General features: G+C 44.0%; 1 protein-coding gene across 1 annotated transcript; it reads right to left on the minus strand.

Moving 5' to 3' along the window:
* Nucleotides 1–621: 621 nt before the first annotated feature.
* On the minus strand, nt 622–23622 carry adam23a (ADAM metallopeptidase domain 23a). The gene is made up of 26 exons (XM_076297187.1): nt 23544–23622; nt 22400–22626; nt 20976–21052; nt 20148–20211; nt 19629–19711; nt 19260–19323; nt 19043–19105; nt 18649–18726; nt 18265–18330; nt 17851–17919; nt 17436–17602; nt 16103–16187; nt 13504–13591; nt 13281–13332; nt 12841–12940; nt 12465–12536; nt 9238–9324; nt 9065–9145; nt 8633–8683; nt 8238–8301; nt 7897–8002; nt 6560–6679; nt 5787–5955; nt 5332–5443; nt 3450–3540; nt 622–722 (listed from the first exon to the last, which is right to left on the minus strand). Exons 1-26 carry the CDS (start codon nt 23620–23622, stop codon nt 677–679), a joined length of 2361 nt encoding a protein of 786 aa, XP_076153302.1. The 3' UTR covers nt 622–676.
* Nucleotides 23623–24131: the final 509 nt, after the last annotated feature.

Below are 24131 nucleotides of genomic sequence, written 5' to 3' on the forward strand. Positions count from 1 at the left end.
GTCGGCAGTCTATCTTAGATGCCAAACGTCTCTTTTCCATGAATTTGGTGTGACTGACTGTACTCAATTTGATTGTACTCAAGTGTTTTTTTTTTTTCTCTGTCTCTGTCTTATCTTTTTTCACTTTGAATGGGTGACTCACTTCAGCCATGCAGTGCCTCAGCCAGGACTCATCATGCTGGGGTTCCGCACGGGAGGTCAAAGGTCAAAGTGCGCTGTACAGGAAGTCATGCCTGATAGGTGGGCCTTCGAGGGCACGCCCCCCAGCACACTGCCCCCCTCTCCGTCTCCGCCAGGCAGGGGAGACTCTCAGGAGGTGAGGCTTGGAGAGGAGAGGAGAGGGGGGGAGGGAGGAGAGAGGAACGAGGAACGGGTGGATAGTTTGGGGTAATGAAAGTCTATTTGGGAGAAAGGAAGGGAAAGATTAGGTGGTGGTGGTGGTGGAGGGTTGGGGCGTTGAGCGTGGGTAATGTAGTTCCAAAAAACTACAAATGGAAGATGCTCAGTAGTCAGTAGTGGTTTCATTCAGTATCGTTGTTCTGTTTGTTGTCTTCAAGTAAACGCTACCGCTAAGTTAGCGGCAGGAAAGGGAAATGAGGAGTCCAGCGAAGGTCGGATCGATCGGCTGAATCCAGCACAGGATCTGACCCCAGAGTGCACAGCCTCATCCAGTCCTCTAGATGGCGCTGGCATTGGCGTCGTAACGCCGTTTCTTGACGTTTCTTGGCGACACAGTGGGCGAGGTGGGGTGGAACAAAGAAGAGAAAGAGTTAGAACAGGCAGAGTCAAGAGGAAACATATCCAACATGGACCCCTTCCAGTGAAGCCTGTGGTCACTCCTGCCCCCAACATCCGAGCAAGCAGAAATCTCCTCAGAAGCTTCTATCACAACAAAAGTCTTCATCAGAGACTTGATGTTAACCGTCAGTTTACTGGCTATGTTTCACCAATGAATGAGTTTTGCTTATGCCAGATTTTGCCAAATTGATCACACTCAGTGAGTTGCTAAGTTTGGCTTGTTTTTGAAAACAAGTTTGTGTGTGTGCACAGGTGCTCGAATGATAAGGGCAGGAACGGCCATCATCCCTAAGACTTCCAAGACATTGGAATGGGTTAAGGAGGATACTTCTCCCCCTGTGAGTGTGAATGGAGGCCAATGCAAGTATCACAGAGATTTAGAGTAAAAAAAACATAAAAAAAAAAAAAAAAGACATTACCTTCTGTGAGAGAACACGAACTAACACGAACAGAGACACAGGAAATGCAGTCTACCACACTGAAGGATGGTCAGTAGAGAGAAGGGGGCGTCACACAGCACCAACAACAACATCGACAAATACCGACACGAACGCACACCACCGAACGAGTAAGGGAGTGGGGGAGGTGGGGAGTGGGGGGGTTGGAGGAGGACCGTTTTTTAAATTTTATTTTTAAAAATGTTAAAGAAAAGGGGGTCATCGAACACAACCTCCCCTTAGTGTGGCATAATGTGGGGCATCCCAGACTGAGTAACATGCAAATACGTATCTGTTCCCTCTGGCGAGGTGACGAGAGACGGCACTAGCGCTGACTGTTTTTGGGGGTGGTGAGTGGTGGTGGTGGTGGTAGTGGAGGGGGAGGTTAGGGGGTTAGGGTGGGTGGGGGTTGTGGGGGGTAAGGTGGGGTGGGGGGGGGGGCATGCAGGTGCGTGTGAAGCGCGCGTCTGTACCAGGTCTCTGTGAAGCATTCAGCACAGGCAGCCGTGTGTCGGGCGAGTCCGGGGTGGGGGGGTGAGGAGGGGTCTTGCTCTGCTCTAGCGCGAGGTGGGTTGGGGGCAGGGGTACCCCCACCCGGCCCCAAAGGCCTCCCAGGAGGAACAGAGGGGTGAGAGTGGCAGCCAGCTAGCCATGGCACAAAGGCTGCAACCGACCAAAAAAAAAAAAGAAAAAAAAAAACAAAGCAAACGACGGGAGAGGAGGGGACGGGAGAGGACAGGGCACGTGTCCACCAGCCTCCCCCCCCCCCCCTCTCTTTCTCTGTCTGCTCCCTCTCTGCTCAGCTTATACTTTCACCCTTTGCATTGAGAGTGGAGGAAAGGGGAGGCGGATGGGGAGGAAAATAAGGGTGGGGTGGGGTGGAGAGGGGGTGGAGAGGGGGAGTCACGAGATCACGAGAGAGGGGGGGAGAGAGAGAAAGAGAGATATCACCGCAAGGAGAGTGGGTCAGATCAGTCAGAAAAAGTTGTCAGCTTTTCCACACCTCCCTCCCCCCTCCCCTCCTTTTCCAGTCCACCCTGCATACCCTGTAAGCTACTTCAGCTCTCCCCCAAAATTACTCTCTCCAAAGGGTTTGCCCAGCCTTTGTGCGAGGCACTGGTGGTGCTTGCCTCGCAGCTCAATGCTGCCACCAGTTCAGTCAACATGCAAAAACCCTCCATGGCCTTGGTCAAGATGCTATGCAAACCAACATGCTAGAGTGAGTATATTCTTCAAAAACAAATGCCAGTAAGTGCTTTGGAGGCGACACTGATATGGACCTTTCCCCCTAATTCACTGTCCCTAGACTCAGAACAAAATCAGAAGTAATGTCTGCATTCAATGGTAATATCACTTTATGAACTACATGAATTTTCCATTTTGCTTTGATTGACTTCCCCTAGTGTGTTGCTTTCACTGTGACCAATTATTCTCTTCTGTCTTCTAAGAACTAATCCATCTGCAACAATTACATGATAAACCTCATTTGCATACAATTAACTTAATTATTCTTAATTGAAAATGTATAAATAACACAAAATGGATTATATTAATGATATATGCCATACAGCATACTGTACTTGGTTAATCACATTATATTTGAATATGTATTCTTTTTGTCTTCATTATTAATGTCTTAAACTTTTTTTTACTTAGCACGCATGCATGTCAAGCTTTGGGCCATCAGTATCCTAGAGATTCTGCTAGAGTGTACAGAGGCATAACCACCATATTGGAGTATATCACGTAAATAGCATTAATGAATGCATGGATGTCAAAATTTAGATCTTAAAGGCTGAGGTAGATATTGAGGCAATGCTAAATTTGCCCATGTTGTGAAGCCATACCATGATGCATCCTGAGTTAGTCTGTTCTATTTATAGATGCATTGTAATTCAGGTTGGAGCTTTCAAACTTAGCATGTAAACAAAGTAATCTCTTTTTCATCGTTTTCAAAAAAGATTATCTTTAATAAAAGCCTTATTCCAGATATACCATGCTATTCAAAGTTTTTATATTTTGTCGGCAATGTTTTGTAGATGTTATCTCTTTTCTAGTCGTTATATTTCTAAGCCACTATGGAGCATCTGTTATCTGTAGCAGAAGCTCAGGCCCTTTTGTCTTGAGAGGCAAAAATAAAAAAGAGAGATAAAGAGGAAACGCCTGTGTGCAGGCGTGCAGGCAGGAAAGAAAGCATGCGGTTGCATCTCTTACTTAAAACCCCAGCCCGTCCCCCCCAGAACAATGGCTGCCATCAGGATGGCCCCTGCGATGGAGCCTATGATAAGGTTGGTGGCACTAGGACCTGCGGAGGTGGCGGAGGGAAGGGGGAGGAATATAGGAGGGGGAGGAGGAGGAGGAGGAAGGGGGGAGAAGACACCACATGAGCGCAGAGGACTCCCTTAAAAGCTGGGGGTCAACATATCAAAGGAGATAAAGCAGCGGTCAGCTCAAGGGGGTAGAGTGTGTGTGTGTGTGTGTGTGTGTGTGTGTGTGTGTGTGTGTGTGTGTGTGAGTGTGTGTGTGAGTGTGTGTGGTGTAATGTCTGAGGAATTCAAATGTGGAACTGACTGAGTGTGTGTGTGTGTGTGTGTGTGAGGGAAGGAAACATGTTACATGTTTGAATATTTCACAGCTCGATTAACATGCCCCATTTTGAGAACCAGGTTTGCAAAACAATAAAATGTACAGGTGTTTCCATCTTACAACATTTTCATTCCCTAATTTACAGTGGAATACAGTGAAAAAGATCAGCTGAGACATGTTGGGTGTCCAAATGAATTTGCAGGACAGCAGTTAGCGTACCACTTGCTAACACCATTGGTTAGCTGCCACACAAAACAAGAAAAAACCTGCCCATCAAACAGGTCTTTGCTGATCATTATTTCTGAGGTAAGAGGAAACGACATGCAGATTTCATTCATTGCTTAACTAGTCCCAAAATAAGTCTACCTACTGCAGATTGTAAAGTTTCTTTGGCTGTGGATGGAAGGGATAATGGGCTTGCATCATGACAGGAACGGCACACCACTCAGACACACAGATGTGCTCATGTTGTTGTGAGTTTCACGATCACGTGACAACATGACACCTCTGTGGACCACACAGTGTGGCGGTCCGTGATGTCCAGCGCCAACGGAGGAAGTGATCTGCTTTGCTACTCTACCGCCACCCAAAACCGACTCTGAACCATCCATCATCTGTCTCTCTCCTCGATTCTTCCGATGGAAGGATGGAATGATTAGGTCGATTGTGCGTGGGAGTGTATGTTTGAGTATTCAGATATGCCCCACATGGCCGGGCTTAGGGGAGCACCAGACACAGTGGATTTCAGTCACAGTTAAAGGAAAAGGGGGAGGCAAAAGGAGGTCAACCCATCAATCAAAAGAACGATTCCATCACATGACACTGACATGTCCAAGCACGGGGCACCACCACGGTCACCACAAAACGACAAAGCCACCACTGGGAGAACAGGAACACACACACACACACACACACACACACACACACACATTTACATGACCCAATGAACACACACACACACTCACACCAGTCATACAACGAGGGCCACATATTCTCCCTTGAAGTCCGGGAGAGTGGTGAAAGGGAGAAGCAGTGCTTACTCTATTCCCCACCCTGTGCCTCCAAATATCACCCCCAGGGCCAGAATGGTCCCTGCCACTGCCCCTATCAGTCTGTTAGTGGCCACGCTCACTGCGCAGAGGAAATAGGGGTGATTTCAATAGAGCAACAAGTGACTAGCAAAAATAAAATAAAAATCCCCACTCACAAACAAAATAGTCTGTAAACTTTGTCAGAAACAGATATCCACGAAAGAAGGAACTCACGTCTGAAGATAACATTGATAAATATCTCTACAGTCTGCACATGAAGAAAATCAGTAGCAGTTCGTGGTGAGCTACCTGGATATAAAAACATTCTAAGCGAGAATGAATGGCATTAGAATGAATGGAGTGTGTATGTGTTTTTGGTGAGGGGACTGTGTAGGGTTGATGTGTATATATATATATGTGTATGTGTGTGTGTGTGAGTGAGAGAGAGAGAGAGAGAGAGAGAGAACAAGATTACAGACCCTTGGGTCCCTCGTCCAGCACGGTCGGTGGTTCCTTCGGAGGGTCGTGCATGCTGCAGTCTGTGCCTGCCCATGTGGAGTCGCATGTGCACGTGGCCTCATTATTGCACACCTGTGGCAGGTGAACAGAAAACATGACTATGGCAACAGGTTTAGAGGGAAAATGGTCTTGCACAACAGGTTTCTGTTTAAGGGAGGTTGAGACCTCCTTACCCTAGTGTAAGAATTAAAATTGATAAGAGAGAGTGAAATTGATACAGTGAGAAGGAAACTCATGGAGGTGATAGAGACAGACATACTATTAGATACAAAGAAAGGGAGAGGAGAGGAGAAATGGAAAGAGAGACCAGATGGGAAATGTTCATTTATTCAATTCTTTCGATATCTGTATTTCATCACCTCTGTTGCGCCCCTGTTACAGTAAAGGTCAAAAGGTCAGGAGTCAATGGTCTTACCCCATGCGCAGAGCAGATGCGTCCGTTGGGGCCCGAGGGGCATGCGGTGACGTTGAGGAAAGAGATGGGTAAACACCTCCGTTCAAGGCACATCATGGAGGGGCCGCACTGAGTACCGTCATCCACGTACCCCAGGTCAGTGTCATCATCCATCATCACATGGGCACCGCTGGAGTGGAGACCGGGAGAGAAAAGAGGCCCGGAGATAAGAGGAAGACGGGGAAGGATTCGTCTTATTCACCCGGCGGCCAGAACGAGGCTACAGGGTACACTTGCCATCACACTTCAGTCCAACAGATGGTGGTAATGCACTCCGTTTGCAAACTACCAAAAAAAAAGCTCACAGAAAAAGAAGGGGGTAGCCTGCTAGACAGCCTTCTTCTTCTTCTTCTTCTTCCTCTTCTTCTTCTTCTTCTTCTTCAGTGAGTTTTGTCAGTTTGCAAACGGAGTGCATTACCACCATCTGCTGGACTGAAGTGTGATGGCAAGTGTACCCTGTAGCCTCGTTCTGGCCACCGGGTGAATAAGGCGACTAGAGAAGAAAGTTCTGTTGTAAACAAATAGCAACTTATTTTTATACTACCAGTGAAACACAAGTAGAACACAGATTTCACTTGTTCCTACATGACTTTCCAGGTTGTGGGATTATCACAATCAAATTAAGAGGTCAAATATCACAGTGTAAATATGTAAGTAGGTACTGCAAGTATGTAAGTATGAAAGTGAGCCTGACTGTAACAGTAGTTGGGGTTGTGCATGCTGAGCATGTTGACCTGCAGTCCACCAGTGTCCCTTGGTGGTTGAATGTGGTTGGGGTGATGTCACCTCTCATGGTTCCAATGCGCGGGTTCCTACCAATTTTGGAGCACAGCAGGTACCCACAGAACACATCACTGCAGGCAGAGAGAAGGAGAGAGAGAGAGAGAAGGAATGAGAGGGAGAGAGAGAAGAAGAGAGAGAGAAAGGGCAAGAGAGAGTGAGGGAGGCTTGAGGTGGGGGGTTGACATACTGTGATTTTACTGGAAGCAAATAGGAATCGCTTTGATTTAAAAACACAAGACCTTAAAAGAGACATACAGTACAAAAATGGTTTCTGCAGAGAATCTGTTCTGTTGGGCTACTTGCACAGAAGGCTCTGAGTGCACTCGTTTGTTTTCCGGTGGAGCGTTAAAGCAACACCAGTTTTTTGTACCTTAAAATAATGTTTCCAAAATCGTTTCAGTGGTTCATCAACTCGTAACAGGGTGAACGGCACTTCTGCATTCGCGTCGCGGCCCTTTATCGGCTATAACCGCACTATGGAAGTTTGCCAGATCGGGTAGCGGATCAGTAGTTCGTTGGAATGAGACATAAGAAACTACAAATTTGACTTGCATCTGATGTCGCAATACATCGTACTTTCGTAAAATCATGCAACAAATTCTACCTTGTCTGTGGACATTGTAATTTGCAAAGTCGGTGCTGGATAAACAAATAGCGTGCGTGCGACAGAGGAAAAGGTTCTTTGGTGTGGCTTTAACTGTGTTGTAACGGCATCTTCTGTTATATACTGCTCCTTACATCTTCACTCTGACACTGAATATCTTGTTTGCCCAATAATAAACATTTTAACACACGCATAAATCCTTCTTTATCGTAACGTGCTGATTCACTAGATGCAACATCCAACTGGGTCTGTGTAGATATGTTAACTTAACAATAGTGGCAGGTTCAAACACACCTGACTCCACCGGAATACGAACGAGCGCATTAGAGCCTTTCGTGCAAGTAGTCCATTTAGACACTACATGTGGCAGCCACTCATCTGCATGTTGTCCTCATCCTTGAACTCATTCTCCTCTTCATTATGCATGCTATTACACTGGATATTGTGGATGAATATCTGTGGCCTTGTTTGACCACATAAGAAATCAAATTCTTCGGCTGCGCAGTAGATGTGATTCTGTGGGGCATGCTGAGTAATAGTGGAGTGTGTGTGTGTGTATCGCTATATATATCTTTCTGTGTGTGTGTGTGTGTGCGTGTGTGTGTGTGTGTGTGTGTGTGTAGGTGTATGTGTGTGTGTGTGTACTTGTGTGCGTGGGTGTGTGTGTGTGTGTGTAAGACTGACTGTTTGCTGCAGGGCAGCCACTTGTCTCCATCACGCCCACAGTTGCCCTTCTCTGTTCCCTCGGTGTTCAGCTTCTCATAGCAGTACTTTTCCGAACCACTGGCCTCTGAGAGAAGCACATTACACACAGAACAAAACAGACAGAGAGAGAGAGCGAGAGAGAGAGAGATGAGGACGAAGAGAAAAGGAGAACAAACCAACGGAGAGGTGAGATAGAAAGAAGACTACCCTCTCTGCTGCAGTGTGTGTATATGTGTATGTGTGTGTGTGTGTGAGTGTGTGTGTGTTCAGTGTTCAGAGCTAAAGCTGTGGTGTTTAGTTTATAAAAGCACATTACTTACTCGATCCCCAGATGTACTTGCACTGATTCGCACGACTCTTGCACTCCCCCTTGTAGCAGCGCCCCTGAAAGACAGTCACCGAAACAAAGCCAATAAAAATAAAAAGCACATCACAATCTACATGTATTTTTTAAAATGTCCTCACTGCATACTGTAGTCAATGTGAGATCATATCAGCCACATGGAAAATGGCAAAGTTGATATCCCAAAATGATTTCTTGACATTTCCCATTAATTTCATTGTGTATTGATGTCATTTGTTTTATGGCTAAAGTTCATCATAGCATATCAACAGGATTGATCAAGCACACTGAATGAATACAGTGACCCTAAAACTATTGCAAATGTGTTTGTTTTATTGACGTGACTCTCGGTTTCTCATTTGTGGTTCTCACCTGGTTAAGCTGACAGGAATACCCATCCTGCTTATGAAGATTTGGAGGGCACTGGTTGATAAGACATACAAGAAATGTTTCAGTGTTTGCACTCAGTCCACATACATTATAATATGGATGTTCTTTCTGCAGCCTCTGTTATTGTGAATTGTATTGTGTACAGTTTACATACAGTATGTCTTTACAGGGGTTTTTACTTGTGAGAATATCAGTGAGAGGTGCAATATGTGTACTAGTGTGAGCATGCATGTTTTTGTGCTTGTATCTATGTATTTGTATGTATCTGTGTGTTTATGTATGTTTGTATGAGTGATCATGCATGAGACTGTGTGTGTGCATGAGTGTGTATATAAATGTATTGTATATGTGTGTGTATGTGTGAGTGTGAGAGAGAGGACAGAGAGAGAGAGAGAGAGAGAGAGAGAGAGATACCTGTCCCGAGTCTCCTGAGCAGGTTTCTGAAATGTCGCAGTCGTTCACAGCGTAGCGACAGCTGTACCCTCGTGGATAAAACTGCGAAAGGTGAGAAATTAGTGACGAAAACAATTGGTCCCAAAAGTGAAAGATGACATGCCTTTAGGGGTTAAAGGTCAAAGTGGACTCACCAAGCAGGTGACATTACAGCATGGGCCATCGCTGCAGTGGGCACCATTAGAGAGAGAACACTTCTTACAGCAGTCCCTATAGCACTCCTGCAACACAGAGTTAATAGACATAAATCAATCACACAAACAGACAGACACACAGACACACACACACACACACACACACACACACACACACAGACACACAGACACACACACACACACACACACACACACACACACAGACACACACACACACACACACACACACACACAGACACACAGACACACACACACACACACACACACACACACAGACACACAGACACACACACACACACACACACACACACACACACACACATGCTCTCTCTTTCTTCTTTTCTCTCATTCATACATCAAATGTGTATCTTGGTCCAATGAAAATATGATGCAATTTGGCTCAATTTGGCTTTAGTGCAAACATGATGGCCGAAATAACTGAGTTTTTAGTATGGTGTCTTGTGTAATCCCGCTGGATTTTCTTGTAAAAATTGATTAAGCCTTGAGTGCACCTATCCAAGACTCTTGGATGACAGAATCTTTTATGGTGGACACCATCCCTCGTTGAACCAAAAGAGACCTGAATCCCTGTATTTCTAGATACCTGTGGTTTTGGTGACAGGGACGACCACATACCCGTTAAGACAAGTGGAGTGAACCAAGGGAAGTCCGCAGTTTATAAAGCAGCGGTCCCAGATACAGGAAGTGGATGGGACCTTGTACCGAGCGATCCAGGCCCCTCCTTCCAGGGATCCAGTGCTGCAGCTTTGACTGCCAAAGGTGTTGCGAGTCGAAGTGCTCACTAGCCTACACAACAACCACGGCCATCTGGGGGTGGACAGGACCACAGATTTGATATGCCAGAGGTGTGAGCTCTGTGTGGTTGCTAAAGCAAGACAACCCAAGCCAAAACATTCTTGGGAAATCTGTTAGCCACTAAGCCTTTGTAGATAATCTCCATTGACTTTACTCTCTTGGATTGGGCTAACACAGGACAAGATAATGTTCTGGTAGTCACAAATGTTTTCTCAAAGTTGACCCAGGCCTTTCCCACCCCTGATCAGACAGCTTCCACCGTAGCTAAGATTCTAACTGAGAGATGTTTCTATGTGTATGGCGTGCCAAGGAGAATCCATTCTGATCAGGGGTGCAGCTTTGAGGGGGAGCTGTTGAAGCACCTGTGTAACATCTACAGCATAACAAAGAGTAGAAACACCACTTATCATCCAGAGGGTCAAACGGTCAATGTGAACATTTCAACAGGACACTTCATGACTTGCTTAGGACCTTACCCCCTGAAAAGAAGCGTAAATGGCCCCAGTTGCTCCCTCAGCTCCTGTTCGCCTATAATACCACCATGTACCAGTCCACACAGCACTCCCCATACGAGCTGATGTTCGGTCAGAAGCCACAGTTACCTCTTAACATCAAGAGTACCTGACTTCTGTCTATGCTAGTGCTAGGAGACACTTAGAAGAGGCTGCGGCATATCGTAGGCATGGTGGTCCTGACACCGTACCCATATTACCACCTGGCACTCTAGTGGGCGGTGGTAGTGTAGTGGCTAAGGAGCTGGGCTAGCATGTAGTAGCTTGAAAGTTGTCGGTTCAATTCCCGGATTATGCCCTTGAGCAAGGCACTTAACCCCAAATTGCTCCGGGGACAATGTGATAGCTGACATACAGTATGTAAGTGACTTTGGTCAAGAAGTGTCTGCTAAATGTAATGTACATGTACACTCTTTTGCAAGAACCACTTTCACGGTCGCCACAAAATCCAGGATACATGGGTGTCCACCAAGTTTGAAATTGTGGAGTGTCTGGATGGAATTGGCACACACTTTAAGATCAGACCGTATGGGGAGGAGGGCCCCCTTAAGACCATGCATCGCTCCGAGCTTAAACCTATTCCCACCAGTCAAGATTCATCCAGCCCACCGAGCTTAAACCTGTTCCCACCAGTCAAGATTCATCCAGCCCACCAGCACTGGCTGCTCCACAGCCTCATGGGGGTATCGGGAGGGAGCCAGGCCTCGGTAACCCTGCAGTTGGAGACCCGTTGAGCGTAGCCATAGTCCACACCAGAACTAGTGCTTAGCATTAGTGTTAACTTTAGCCTTGACCAACTGTCCCAGGCTCATTTGGAGGGCGTACCAAATTAAAGAGAGCAAATGCACATGGTTTAGTGTCTGACCAATGTTTTCCCTTGAGTTATTTGTTTTTTGCATTAGTTCAGGCTGTGGTTTGTCTGTCTGTTTGTTTGTTTGTAACTTATATTCGTGGTTTGTCTGTTTGTTTGTACCTTATATTCTTTTGTTTGTTAATTTTGCCTACTGCTACTTAACTACCCATGCCTATGACACCTAGTGGTGTACTGTGTTGCCTGTACTATTATAGATTATTTCCAAGACAAATTTATCTTAAGGTAGACAATAGAATGACATGGCAGGTCAAGGAAAGCATCAAGAAAAACAAAGATTAAGAAATCGTTTTTGACATAGGCAACAAGGGAGGAGGTGTTTTTACACTTTTCAGACACTCAAAGTTTAAAAACTATGGATATTGTTTTAGAACCAACAACCTTTCTACATTATCTGCGGGTTTTGTTTGCAAAAAGCGGAATTAATTGTCAAAAAATTAGAAGAAAATCACTATGGACTAGATATAATCGCTTATTTTAAAACATACAGATAAAAACACTCAAGATGGATCGTGAAAATTTGAAGACAATAAAAATCTTGTTCCTTAGACTCTATATTAGCAAAATATGCAAAAAAATCAATTTTTACATGAAAATCTAGCGGGAGCCTATTTTCCAAACACAGCGTACTGTACTATTTACAGAAAAAGACAAACAACATCTACCATAGCACCACCATGGTATGCAATGATAACAAGATAATGCATTGCAGCTATATGACTTTAAGCAGCTATAATCGTAGGGTGTTTGTTTTGTGTTGGGTGGTGATTGCAAAACAATGCAAGTTGTGCTGTTTTCAACGCAAGTTTTGTTATTTTCAACACATATTGTGTAACAAAATTAAAAAAAGGAAACAACACAAACTGTGTTGCCCCTATCTGGACACAGAGATGTGTTAAAAAGAACGCAAGTTGTGTTATTTTCAACACAATTCGTTTTAAGAGTGTGCATAGTGATTGCAGGAGCACTGCCTCCTTGCACATCCACTGGAGGGTACTGTAACTCACCATTCCAGTTCCGCAGTCACACTCCTCCCCCACCTCCACGTACCCGTTGCCACACTCTGTGGCCTCAAAAAGCTGTGAACAGAGACAAGGTCAGGGCATGCTGCGTGTGGCTTTTATGGCTTCCGCTAAAAAGGTCAACGTAGTACATCAGCACATTCGCTGTGTAACTCTGTGAATGTGTATGAATGGGAAAGGTTATGTGAGCCTGGCTGTCTGTGAATACAAACACAACTGCAGTGTGTGTGTGTGTGTGTGTGTGAACATATGCATTAGTATGTGCTCAAATCTGTGCACACTCCTGGTTGGGTGTGTGTTAAATTATGTGTGTGTGTGTGTGTTTGTGTGTGTGTGTGTGTGTGTGGGTGTGAAGTTTCACCTTATTTGGTCTGTTAAACAGACATGAAGCCCCACCCTTCAACAGGAAGGTCTTATAATCAGATATGCTGCATTTGGAGAATCTGCGAGGGTGCTGCACCCTGAGTACATGTGTCAGAGAGAGAGAGAGAGAGATAGAGAGAGAGAGAGAGAGAGAGAGAAAGAGTTTGAATGCAGTTTTCCAGATACTAATGGAAAAGTACTGTCTGACAGAACAAAGCTAATATACATCCTGATTCCTGATACAGGATTTTAACATTAATCCTGAATCCTGCAAATCAGGACAGCAATAAGCATGTGTATTTAAAATAGTGTGTGTGTGTGTGTGCGTGTGTGTGTGTGTGTGTGTGTGTGTGTGTGTGTGTGTGTGTGTGCGTGCGTGTGTGCGTGTGTGCGTGCGTGCGTGCGTGCGTGCGTGCGTGCGTGCGTGTGTGTCCGTACCCTGTATCCTCCATGATGCACCCAGTCCATGAATCCATACAGCCACACTCCTCTGTGAGAGACAGGTACACGTTAACACAGATGGCAAAAGCAGCTTCACTTATATGGCAGCACTGCATGCACAGTGTGTGTGTGTGTGTGTGTGTGTGTGTGTGTGTGTGTGTGTGTGTGTGTGTGTGCATTGGGGCCATCTGTCACAGGCTGACGTAGGTGGGCTACGTACTCCTCCTGGTCGGGGGGTCCCACTGGATGCCCAGGTTCTGTGCCAGGCTCTGGGAGAGAGAGGCTGCCATGGTCCACGTGGTGCCGTACTGGAAATGGGAGGGCAGAAGCGGAGGGTAGGTCAATGACAAAGACAAATACAAACAGAGTTAAAAACATTTCCTGTACTAACAACCACAATAATAATAATAATAATAATAATAATAATGATAACAATAACAACAACAATACATAACATTAATAACAACAACAACATAATAATAATAATAATAATAATAATAATAATAATAATAGTCATCAGGGCAGAACTTGGACGATTTCCTCTTTTAACTGATATAGAAAAGAGCATCCAAATTGTATAATCATTTACTTTTTTTCCAATACTAATACATGTCATTATAGTGCCCTTCTACAAAGAAGAAATCCTTTTCTTTTTTAAAAAGGTGATCCTTTCAATAGTGATCCTTTCAATACCCAACAGCAAAATATGATATAAATTTAATGAACATGACACAAGCAAAACTAAAACTAATGGAGAAAACTACACAAGATGAGTACTATGAATATTGGCTAAACAAAATTGAACAATCCAACAAATTAAAATGTTTCCAAAAAATCGAAACAAATTATGAATTTGCTTCATAAAAGAAATGACAGAGTACAAACAAAGAAAATGACTAACATCCTACAGATTAAGAGAACACTCCCTGGCCTTAGAAATCGGAAGACACAGGCAAACCTGGCTTCCTAGGGAGTGAAGGCTGTGTTTGCAGTGCAGTATGGGAGTAGTAGAAGACGAAAAACACTTCCTCACTGAATGCAGTAAATTCAGCACTGTCAGGAACCAACATTTCCATCAATTCAGCCAAATTATACCTCAATTTGAATTATTAGAAAATGAAGAAAAGCTCCCATACTTACTGGGAGAGCACACGAGTTGTGTAAAACTAGTTGCACAGTACCTGTTAAAATGTCATAAATTGTGGAAGTGAGTAACCCACATTGTGACATACTTTACTTTCGATTAATAATCAATACCCATGATCACCCACATTGATAACTATACCATATATTAATACTGTACTATTATACATTTTATTATTCTCTCTTTATTAATTTTCAATTTCAATTTTTCAATTTAATTGTATTTATAGAGCGACAAAACATTACACATGTCTCATGGCGCTTTACAGAGTGTTAGACAATCAGAGAAAAGAAAAGAAGGCCCATGGGTAACAGGGGCGAGGAAAAACTATCCTTTTTTATTTGTATTCTTTGTTTTTTAAACAGATATGGTATCTGTGTTGTTCTTGTATACCGTATGTTTGCTTTGGCAACACTGCTTCATTGAGTAATGCCAATAAAGCTCCAGTGAAATTGAAAAATTTAAATTGAGAGAGAGGGCCCTATCATGACATTCTAAAGTGCATCGTCACTCGTCAAAAGTCTATTCAAATTTAGTAGGATGTCCAGTTCACATTGGGAGGGGTTTCGTTCTCAAAAGTGGAGCGCATGGCGTAACAAGGTGTTCCTAGGTCTTTTAATCAGTCATATGGGTGTGTTTGGGGCGTAACATCATTTTAAACCAATGAGAATGACATCTGTCATTCCCTTTAACGGCGCAACGCGCGATATGTCAAATAAATGCATCGGTATTTTGGCATTCAACGGCGCATTTGAAGGAGGCTGCTTGCTAGATCGTATAGAATAGTCATTCTTAAACCATGCTTTACTAAAATCTAGCATAGCCTTCACGCATTTGCACTCGTCTATTATTTGAACTCATTGGCAAAGTGAAACTAACTTCACCAAGGAGTCAGTCAACAACAAGACAGTTATATGCAGTTACTTTCACTATTGACTGACAATGGGTTACCATCGAAAACATAGGCTGGAAAAAGCAACACTTACCCTAATGTTGCTCAAATGACTGAATAAAACAACATTTATCCTGCAGAGGAGTTGCTTCGTGACAGTGCGTCTTCAGCTGTGCTCCATACGTGTCTCTCGCCTCTCCCCTAATCACTTTTAACCGTCATTACCAATTTGCAAATGATGGTGAATAACTACTCATTATGAGATGTACAGTATTTCGTAATATCTTTATTCTAATTATGTTTCCCATTGTAATCGTGCAATTTGTAATGCTTTGTATGGACGTGCGCTGGTGTGCGTTCATGAATGATAGAAGGATGGTGCGTGCACCTGCCAATATGACTGTTGACATGCGCTCTTAAAATAGCATATGAACAACTCGCCATTGACTTCTGACCAGGTTTAGGTGGTGTATGATAGCGATTTTCAGACAATGCGCGAGTCCCCTCCCTAGGTTGTTAATTGCCACACCCCTGGGCGCAATGCTTAAAAAATAAACGTGCAAAATACCGAATTCAACTTTCCGCGGGTGAATAACGAGTATTACGCCATGCGCTGGTGACCCAAAATACAGCCCAGAGAGGGAGAAAGAGCTCAAAATGGAGAATGTGATGACATGTAAGAAGACTTTTAGAGATTGAGGTTTAGAGGTTGAGAGATGTTTGTGAGCAATGTTCAGAGAGATTCAGATGCAGAGTTAGGGACAAGACTAGAGCCACTCTCACCTCATTGACCCCGACTCCCCGGGCCGTTGAGCACACCCCGCCGATGTAAGCCACGCTGCTCCGGTCGTAGTGGAAAGTCATATTCCTGCGAGGAGAATGAAAGAAAGAAAGAAAGAGAGAGTGAGAGAGAGAGAGAGAGAGTGCTGCGTTGCTAATGCCCAATGTTAAATTATTCAGTTGAAAAGGTCCGCATCTGCAGAGCCACTATTTATGCCTTTGGTGGAGGTTGAATAAAATCTAGGAGGACAAAAAATACTTTTCAGAAAGGCTTGTGCAAAATGTAATATCAATTTAAGAGGAGTTTGAGAGGACAAGAATCACATGCATAGAATGTAATTTCCTTTGCTTCAGTTCAGTGAATGTTACATCATTTGCTGTTACACAACCATTGTTGCTCCTTAATATCCAATTGGTTAGATCTCTGCTAAAAGTCTCTTGCACATTGTCTCCAGGTATGATTCCAACAGAAATGCAAGGAGTTCCCATACCCTCATAATCACATATTTACATTCACCTTAAAGGGATATTCCACCATTTGGGGAAAGACACTAATTTTCCACCTCCCCTTGAGTTAAACTTGAGTTTTACCTTTCCCCAGTTCATCCAGCTGTTCTCTGAGTCTGACAGTAACACTTTTAGCTCCAGCTCATTGAATCAGATTAGACCGTTATCTTATAGGAGAGATGCTAACGGTCTAATCTGATTCAATGAGCTGGAGCTAAAAGTGCTACTGTCAGACTCAGAGAAGGGCTGGATTAAATGGGGAAAGGTAAAACTCAATTGTTTAACTCGAGGGGAGGTGGAAAATGAGTGTATTTCTCCAAATGGTGGAGTATCGCTTTAAGACATATGTCTACAACTACAAACAATGGTTGACTCACACTACCAAGCGCACACATTTTAAGAACCACAATGGAAATAAGCCCTGTGGCTTTATTGTGTTTATCCTTTTGATCAATCAATACATCTATCAATCAATGATTCTATCATAATCAACTTCCTTTCCTAAGTGTGGAAAGAAGTGTAATGCCTTACCCTCTCATTAAGGACAATTTTCACATTATGGCAAAAAGAAGAGTTATTCAACTGAGTTGCCGAAGTTGACCTTGAAACAGTTTGTTATGTTTGTAACTTTGAATAGAGTTGGGACAAATGCCTTTTTCAAGATTTCAGTCTTTTTCAAGATTTGCTTTGGTTAAGCCTTTGAATATCCTGCTAGAGGAAAAACTAAATCTGACATAGAATATGAATACTCTCAGAAAAATGCAGATTGGCTAATTAAAACAGAATAGAAACAGTTGAGAGGGAGTCCTGGTGGGTGGTGTACTCTTACGTGAAGAGGTGTACAGAATCGGCATTGAGGTTGATGCTGCTCTGCCGGTACTTGGAGAAGTCCTTGAGCATGTCCAGTGGACGAACACTCGGGGGGATGCGGTCTCGGTCGGTCCAAACCTCCATACCGACCAGCACCACGCGCGTATTCAGCTGTTCCTTGAAGACCTACGGTTCCAGGACAAATGTTCAGAGCTTGCGAGATGTTAAGATATTGCAGTACACACACACACACACACACACACACACACACACACACACACACACACACACACACACACACACACACACACACGTTCTCTCTTTTTCTCTCTCTCTCTCCCTCTTTCTCTCTCTCTATCTGTCTCTCTCTTTCTTTCTCTCTCTCAAACACACACTCAAACAGACTCTAAAAATACACTCCTGCAGTATCTTACCGCATCAACAAAGTTGACCACTGACTTTGCGAAATTCCTGGTATGCTTTTTGGTTTTGTGTCTCTTGAACTGTAAGAAGATATTGAGCTGATCAGACACTAAAAAGACCTGCTGACTCTCTGAACAAGAGACAAAAACAAGGTGACAGAGAATAATGGTCATCTGATGCAGCATTTTTTATGACTATAAATCAAACTTTTTAACATTGCATGGTCAGACAAAGCACTTCACTGTGTGACACTAATGTCAAAGAAGACAAAAAATAGTACCACCTAGTGGTGTCTTTGAGGTACTACAGGAAGTGAAAGTGATAGCTGTAATGGACACTATTGATTTGCAAGGACAGCCCAATCAGTGCTGAAAAGCTTATTGATTAGTCTCGGGCGTAATTGAAATCGGAAAAGGTGCATTCACCGTGTTGTGGTCGCTGACAATCATGATCTCCAGATACTTCATCTCCTCGAACACATTACGTGGCATCTGTTTTTAAGGCAGAGAGCATAAACAAAGACAAATGATCAGCAAATTATCCCAACAGTGAATCTTTCTTCCTGCTATGCAACAACAGGGTCTACAAACTTCAAATCACATCAAAACATCAAAAATGTTTAAAAAAGGGAATCTGACAAAACTGGCTGACTGTTGAACTTCCATCTTTATGAATGTATACATTTGATGTTGATCTGTATTAGGGGCAACCAAAAAAAAGTAGACTCTCATAGATCATATACGGGGTTAGAGGGGGTTGATAGCTTATCATGGGGATCATAGGTCACAAGTGAAAGGTCAGATACTCACGGCTCGTTTCCTCCGGCGTCTTAGCCAGGGCATGTCTGATAAGACCTCCTTCTCTGGCCCATCCTCCTCAGCCTCGTCCTCCCTCTGTTTCCCCAGACCTACACACAGGGGTGGTGCGAGGGTTTTACTCAACAATCTAAAGAAACACACATGTTTACACAGGCCGAAAAGGGGGCGGGGGGTTGGCATTCCATCATTCAAAGGCCAACAGAAAACTTGTTGAAAATAAATAAAATAGACAATAATATGTATCAAAGACTTACTGAGACTACTGAGACCAAACATATTGCAGCTGATGTAATCTATTATCTGCAGTGCTCACACTCCCATAAAAAAAGTTCCAGGTCACACTGTTTTTCTTTTAAAGGAATAATTAGTGTTTACCCAGGTCAACTGCGTCACCCAGAGAGAGCAGCGAGGTGGCTCTGCGTAAAGTATGTGGTCTGGCCTCCATGTCCTGAGGTGGGTCACAGGTAGAAACAGGACACGGGTGAACACTGAGAAATGCATTCATTTACTTTATAACAGAATTCATGAAGGCATGCAGAGAATTTGTTGTTAAGTTTTTTCGCTTGGAAAGAGTACGGATGGCGGTGAGTCAAGTCCATTACCGAGAAGTGCGTCTGCTTCAGCGGCTCGATGAGGTACACAAAGTCCCCATCATCAAACATACCACTGTTTCAAAGAGAGGAGAGAGAGAGAAAGGTTGAAGCAGTGAGTGGGAAGGAGAGAGTTAGAGAGAGAGAGAGATTGAAAGAAATAGTGAGAGAAAAAAAGAACACATAAATAGAACATAACAAGAGGCATGATAAGCAGAAGTGACTGCATTAACCATTCACCAACTGCATTCATCCAGACTCTTCATATCTTAACAGTATATGGGGAGAGATACACCAGTTTAAAAATGCACAACTTGCACTTGCTCGCTATTTGTCTTTCTCTGTCAGGCTTAAGAGGCAACGCTGAGTGAGGTCTCTTACTGCAGTCCGTTACAGGTGGACACGGCCACACGCGACGACTCCTTTCCTCGCACTTGGCCATGGTAGTAGCAGTGCTCCCCTCCCTGCAGGCACACACACACACACACACACACACACACACACACACACACACACACACACACACACACACACACACACACACACACACACACACACACACACACACACACACAAAACAGATTTTGTCCATCTGATGCTTTATCATGTAGAAGTGAATAGGTATAAATATGATTCTATTTAAGTAAAATATAGTTTATGGTTAGGTATGGTACTATCTTGAGTAAAAACTTGGTTGAACAGAGTGGATGCTGTATCCTCATGATTAATATACTGTAGAACAGGTATATATCTTTGTTTTCTAGTTTCTTTGTGGCATTAAATGCTGCATGTAATACACGTCGACACACAACCTGGATAATAAATGGTCTTTTCACAGGGGAGATAGCTGCATTTAAAACTTTTACTGGACTTAAAGTATCTGTATTTCACCCAGCGTACCTTAGAAAGCACCGGTTTCCCATCCTCAAAGTGGATCTCTACATAATCTGAGGACAGCAAATCACTACAAAACAAAGACATCAGCATTAATGCAAGCAATTTGTCATTTTTGCCCCAAAGAATGCAGCAGATCTACAGTCTAAAATGATCTATTAGTTCTCAAACCCAAGCCACCAACTCCCATCTCTCCTCATTATGATATGATAATAAACCATTGTTCAAAATAAACCACAAGTACACACACACACACACACACACACACACACTATATCCATGCAAACTCAGTATCTATTTCAGTGAAGACTGTCCCGAGGGCTCTTTTTAATCAACGCAAAGCCTTTCCTGTTCACCATCCTGGAACCCGATGTAAATAGCAGTCTCATGGCAATACGGTATATGGAAGGGAACCATCATGAGGGAATTTTTGTCTCAAGTGAGGTATAGAAACAAAAATGTGTGTTTTGAAAATGTCTAGAGCTCTGCAATATCTTGCAGACTGAAGGTGAGTGTTGCTTTGTCCAGTAATGTCAAGGAAGGAAGGTTTCAGCTTTGATAGAGTTGACCAGAATACCACCACAGTCCTATATAAAATAATCTGTGAGACTCGTCTCCAGACATTGGCTTTCCTCGTCAAGCAGCAAAGTTACTGTGTATCTGGCCTGATGAGACTATAGGCGGGAGAGCTTAGTTGGAAAATAAGAAAAACAAACCTACCTACTCATCACACACACGCACACACACACACACACACACACACACACACACACAGATATACGTGCACCACACACACATACACGTACGCAAGCACGCACACATGTACACACTTACTTATTTAAAGAAAGGTCCAGAATAAAGGTGGACCCAAAGGCCTCAAGCTGAAAGCTTGCCTGAGCCAGGTGGATATCCTGATGGAGATAAAAACATAAACATGGCTGACAATCACGTCTGACTCAACATGCAAATTCAAGACAGGCACGACACAAATCTTGTATTCCAGTTTTTTTTTTGTTTTGTTTTGTTTTGAATCACACACTCAGCAGGAACACTCAACACGAGAGAAAGCCAGGGACTGAAATCCTCCATGCTTCCTACACAGTAAAAAAAAAAACAACAACCCCACAATAAGCACTGCATTGCGTTACAGTACACGGACTCATTTTGAAGGCACTCTGAATCAAAGTGAGCACATATCTACTCAGCTCCGGTGCTCCTAGAGAACTTAGACCCTTAAGCTTTGAGGTTGGCCCCCAAGCTCTGCCCTTAGAATAGATAAACAGGCTATGTGCATTTTGGTAAAGGTGATATGAAGGATTCGGCTCTCTTCACACACTGCTTTCATCTGTGGTTGGGGTGCACTAAAACAGACATGGATTCAGCGTTGCTCTGGACATAACACTTCCCACAGGGTCCCAAGCAGAGATCAAAGCCACCATCTCAGCTGTGAGCGTCAGAGGTGCTTACCACAAATGTGAACATCTGAAAAAAAAAGGGGGGGGGGGGGGTAGGGTGCTAGCACACACCCACACACTTCCTTTCTGACGGCTATGGAGTGTGAGACTCTATAGCACCATTGGTCTGCCATTGGTCTGCTATGATTTGTCTCCACTCCACTAAAATCCATTGCAAATCAGATGCAAACCTGGAGACCAGACCTAATGACGGTGGAGGACCAAGTCTGGGACGTTGAGATTGGTCTTTATTGCATTTTGATTTATGCTATCTTGCAAACAGCTGCGTAATCCTTCTGCTCGGTGCAGTCGGACTGCACTGATAGCAAGAAACTGGCTGTTCTCTAGCTCCCTCATGCATCACCTGACATTTTGGAAGAGGGGCATGCAAGAAAGCAGAGGGCTAAGGGAGATCAAAACTGCATGTTTTGCAGAAAACGGCAAAGTGTGTGTGTGTTTCCATGCGTGCATGTCCAGTCAGGAAACTGCAACTTTTGCTAAAAAGGGTGTGTGTGTGTGTGTATGTTGGAGGGGCACAGTGTTCACTTTAGCACAGTGGGTATGAGCAGCACAATGCACCACTTCCCACAGTGATGTGTGTGTGTATCTGTGTGTGTGTGTGTGTGGCGGTGGTGTTTGTGTGGCAAGGGTGGGGGAATGCAGTTTTTAGGCTTCTTCTCCCAGTAAAAACCTGCCTTACCAGCGTCAGCTCATGGAAACCTCACTGAATGTACAAACGCACACATCTGCTCTCAAAAGCAAACATAACCACGTCCCAACACACTGAACACTTTTCAGGCTCACCTGGTCCAGTGCGATCTGGTTCCGCGCACGGGTATCCAGGTCATGGTTGGTACTCTCCGACTCCTCGTTTAGGTAGTAGATAAGCCTCGCAGGATAGGTAATCGTGACCCCCTGAGCAGGCCCCTCGCGTGTAGAGTTGGCGCTGTCCAGTGCTGAAGCTGTCGACTCTCGCCCGGGTTTGTCTGACGCCGTGTTCCCGATGTCCACATATTCAGCGGCAGGGGAAACTGGGTTAGAAACACCAGCACCTCGTTACTGACAAGGTCTTCAGTTTTAAAAGGAATTCCGTCAATTATATATGAACTAGTGCAAGAAGCTGCAGCCCTCCCTCACTGCAGAGAGTGAATGGAAAATGCTCTCTTCCCTTTGATGCAGAGAATAAAAACCTACCGATGTATGTGAAATGAACTAAAAACCAAAACAAACGCAGATCAAAACCCTAAATGTAGTCAACCTTTTAAGCAACACAAACAATTTGGTTTGTTTGAGGTCTAGGCAAAGCAAATGCATGCTGATGGAGGAAAACAGACGACCATAGACTTAACAAATTGCATTAGGTAAGTGCTCGTAAACTTATTTACTCGGAGTAGGGAATCTGATAGGTTCTTATTTTTGGCCTATCCATACGAAATACATCAGCTGTTGCGTAATTATATCATGTAGCATACGAATGGCCTATCAAACTCCATTTTCCGTATCTTTCCACTTAATTCAATTGAAGATTCCGATGTCTCGTCGCTCATCTAGCCAACAGACCCGGATGGTCACGGCCCCCCAAGATTGAGAACCTTTAACTTTCCCCTTCATCTCCCTATGGTCCGTAGATACATCGGTTGGTTAATTGAACAAAAATGAATATATTCATTTTTTTTAATTTGCAAAAATGAATATATTTCAACGCCATCGGTAGGCCCTGTATGAGGTCTTGGCTGACAGGCACTCCAGCGTCTCTATGCATCTCTGACTAGGCTTTATCAAGCGAGGACAAACAGGGTCTCCTGCCGCGCTTGGTAAGTTCAAAAGGAAAACAGCGCTATGCACATATCGCTTGCCACAATCATAATCAGTACCATCTGTCAGTTGATTGAGCGCTGACAGCACAGGTTCAGCAAAACAACAGAGAAGAGCTAACAGGTTTACATACCCGTTGACGTTGAGGCAAATGGACATTGCAAGGCGATGAGGATGCTGACGACCAGACTCAGAAGGAATACCAAATACATGATTCATATTTGAAGGCTGTAAAATGACATTAGCGTATCAATGTACGGAGCACATCACGGTCCATTTTTAACCACTAAGATGACCCGTTTTGTTGGATTCCTGGCGTATCCCACAGGAAGAAGTAAATCCTGCGTAGGCTATTGCATTTGCGATGGAGGGGTGGGGAACGCGGTTAGACAGCGGAGGGTGGAGGTACGGGTGGAAGGCGGTGGCCAGGCGGCTCATATCATCATCGGTCCAGCCTCTGCGACTGCGCAAGTGCACAGATTCCTACATTAGCATCTCTCTCTCTCTCACACTCTCTCTCATGTTGTCTCAGACGCCTGTACCTGCGTAACGGTCTCCTTCACACCTCAGAGCCTTTGGACATGCCATAAATCTTACCAGAGATAAGGCTTATGCATCATTCTGCGATCTGACAATCCTAAGAAGCACTAAAAATTGCTTGACGAGCTTCAAGACATTGAGAATTGGGTGTGGAGTGAAGGTTTTAAAAATATATAAAGGG

The sequence above is a fragment of the Alosa pseudoharengus genome, unplaced genomic scaffold, assembly GCF_046254945.1.
Source record: "Alosa pseudoharengus isolate Yale_2024_CS ecotype anadromous, Long Island Sound unplaced genomic scaffold, YU_APseudo_1.1 YU_APseudo_1.1_scf_20, whole genome shotgun sequence".
Classification (NCBI taxonomy): domain Eukaryota; kingdom Metazoa; phylum Chordata; class Actinopteri; order Clupeiformes; family Clupeidae; genus Alosa; species Alosa pseudoharengus.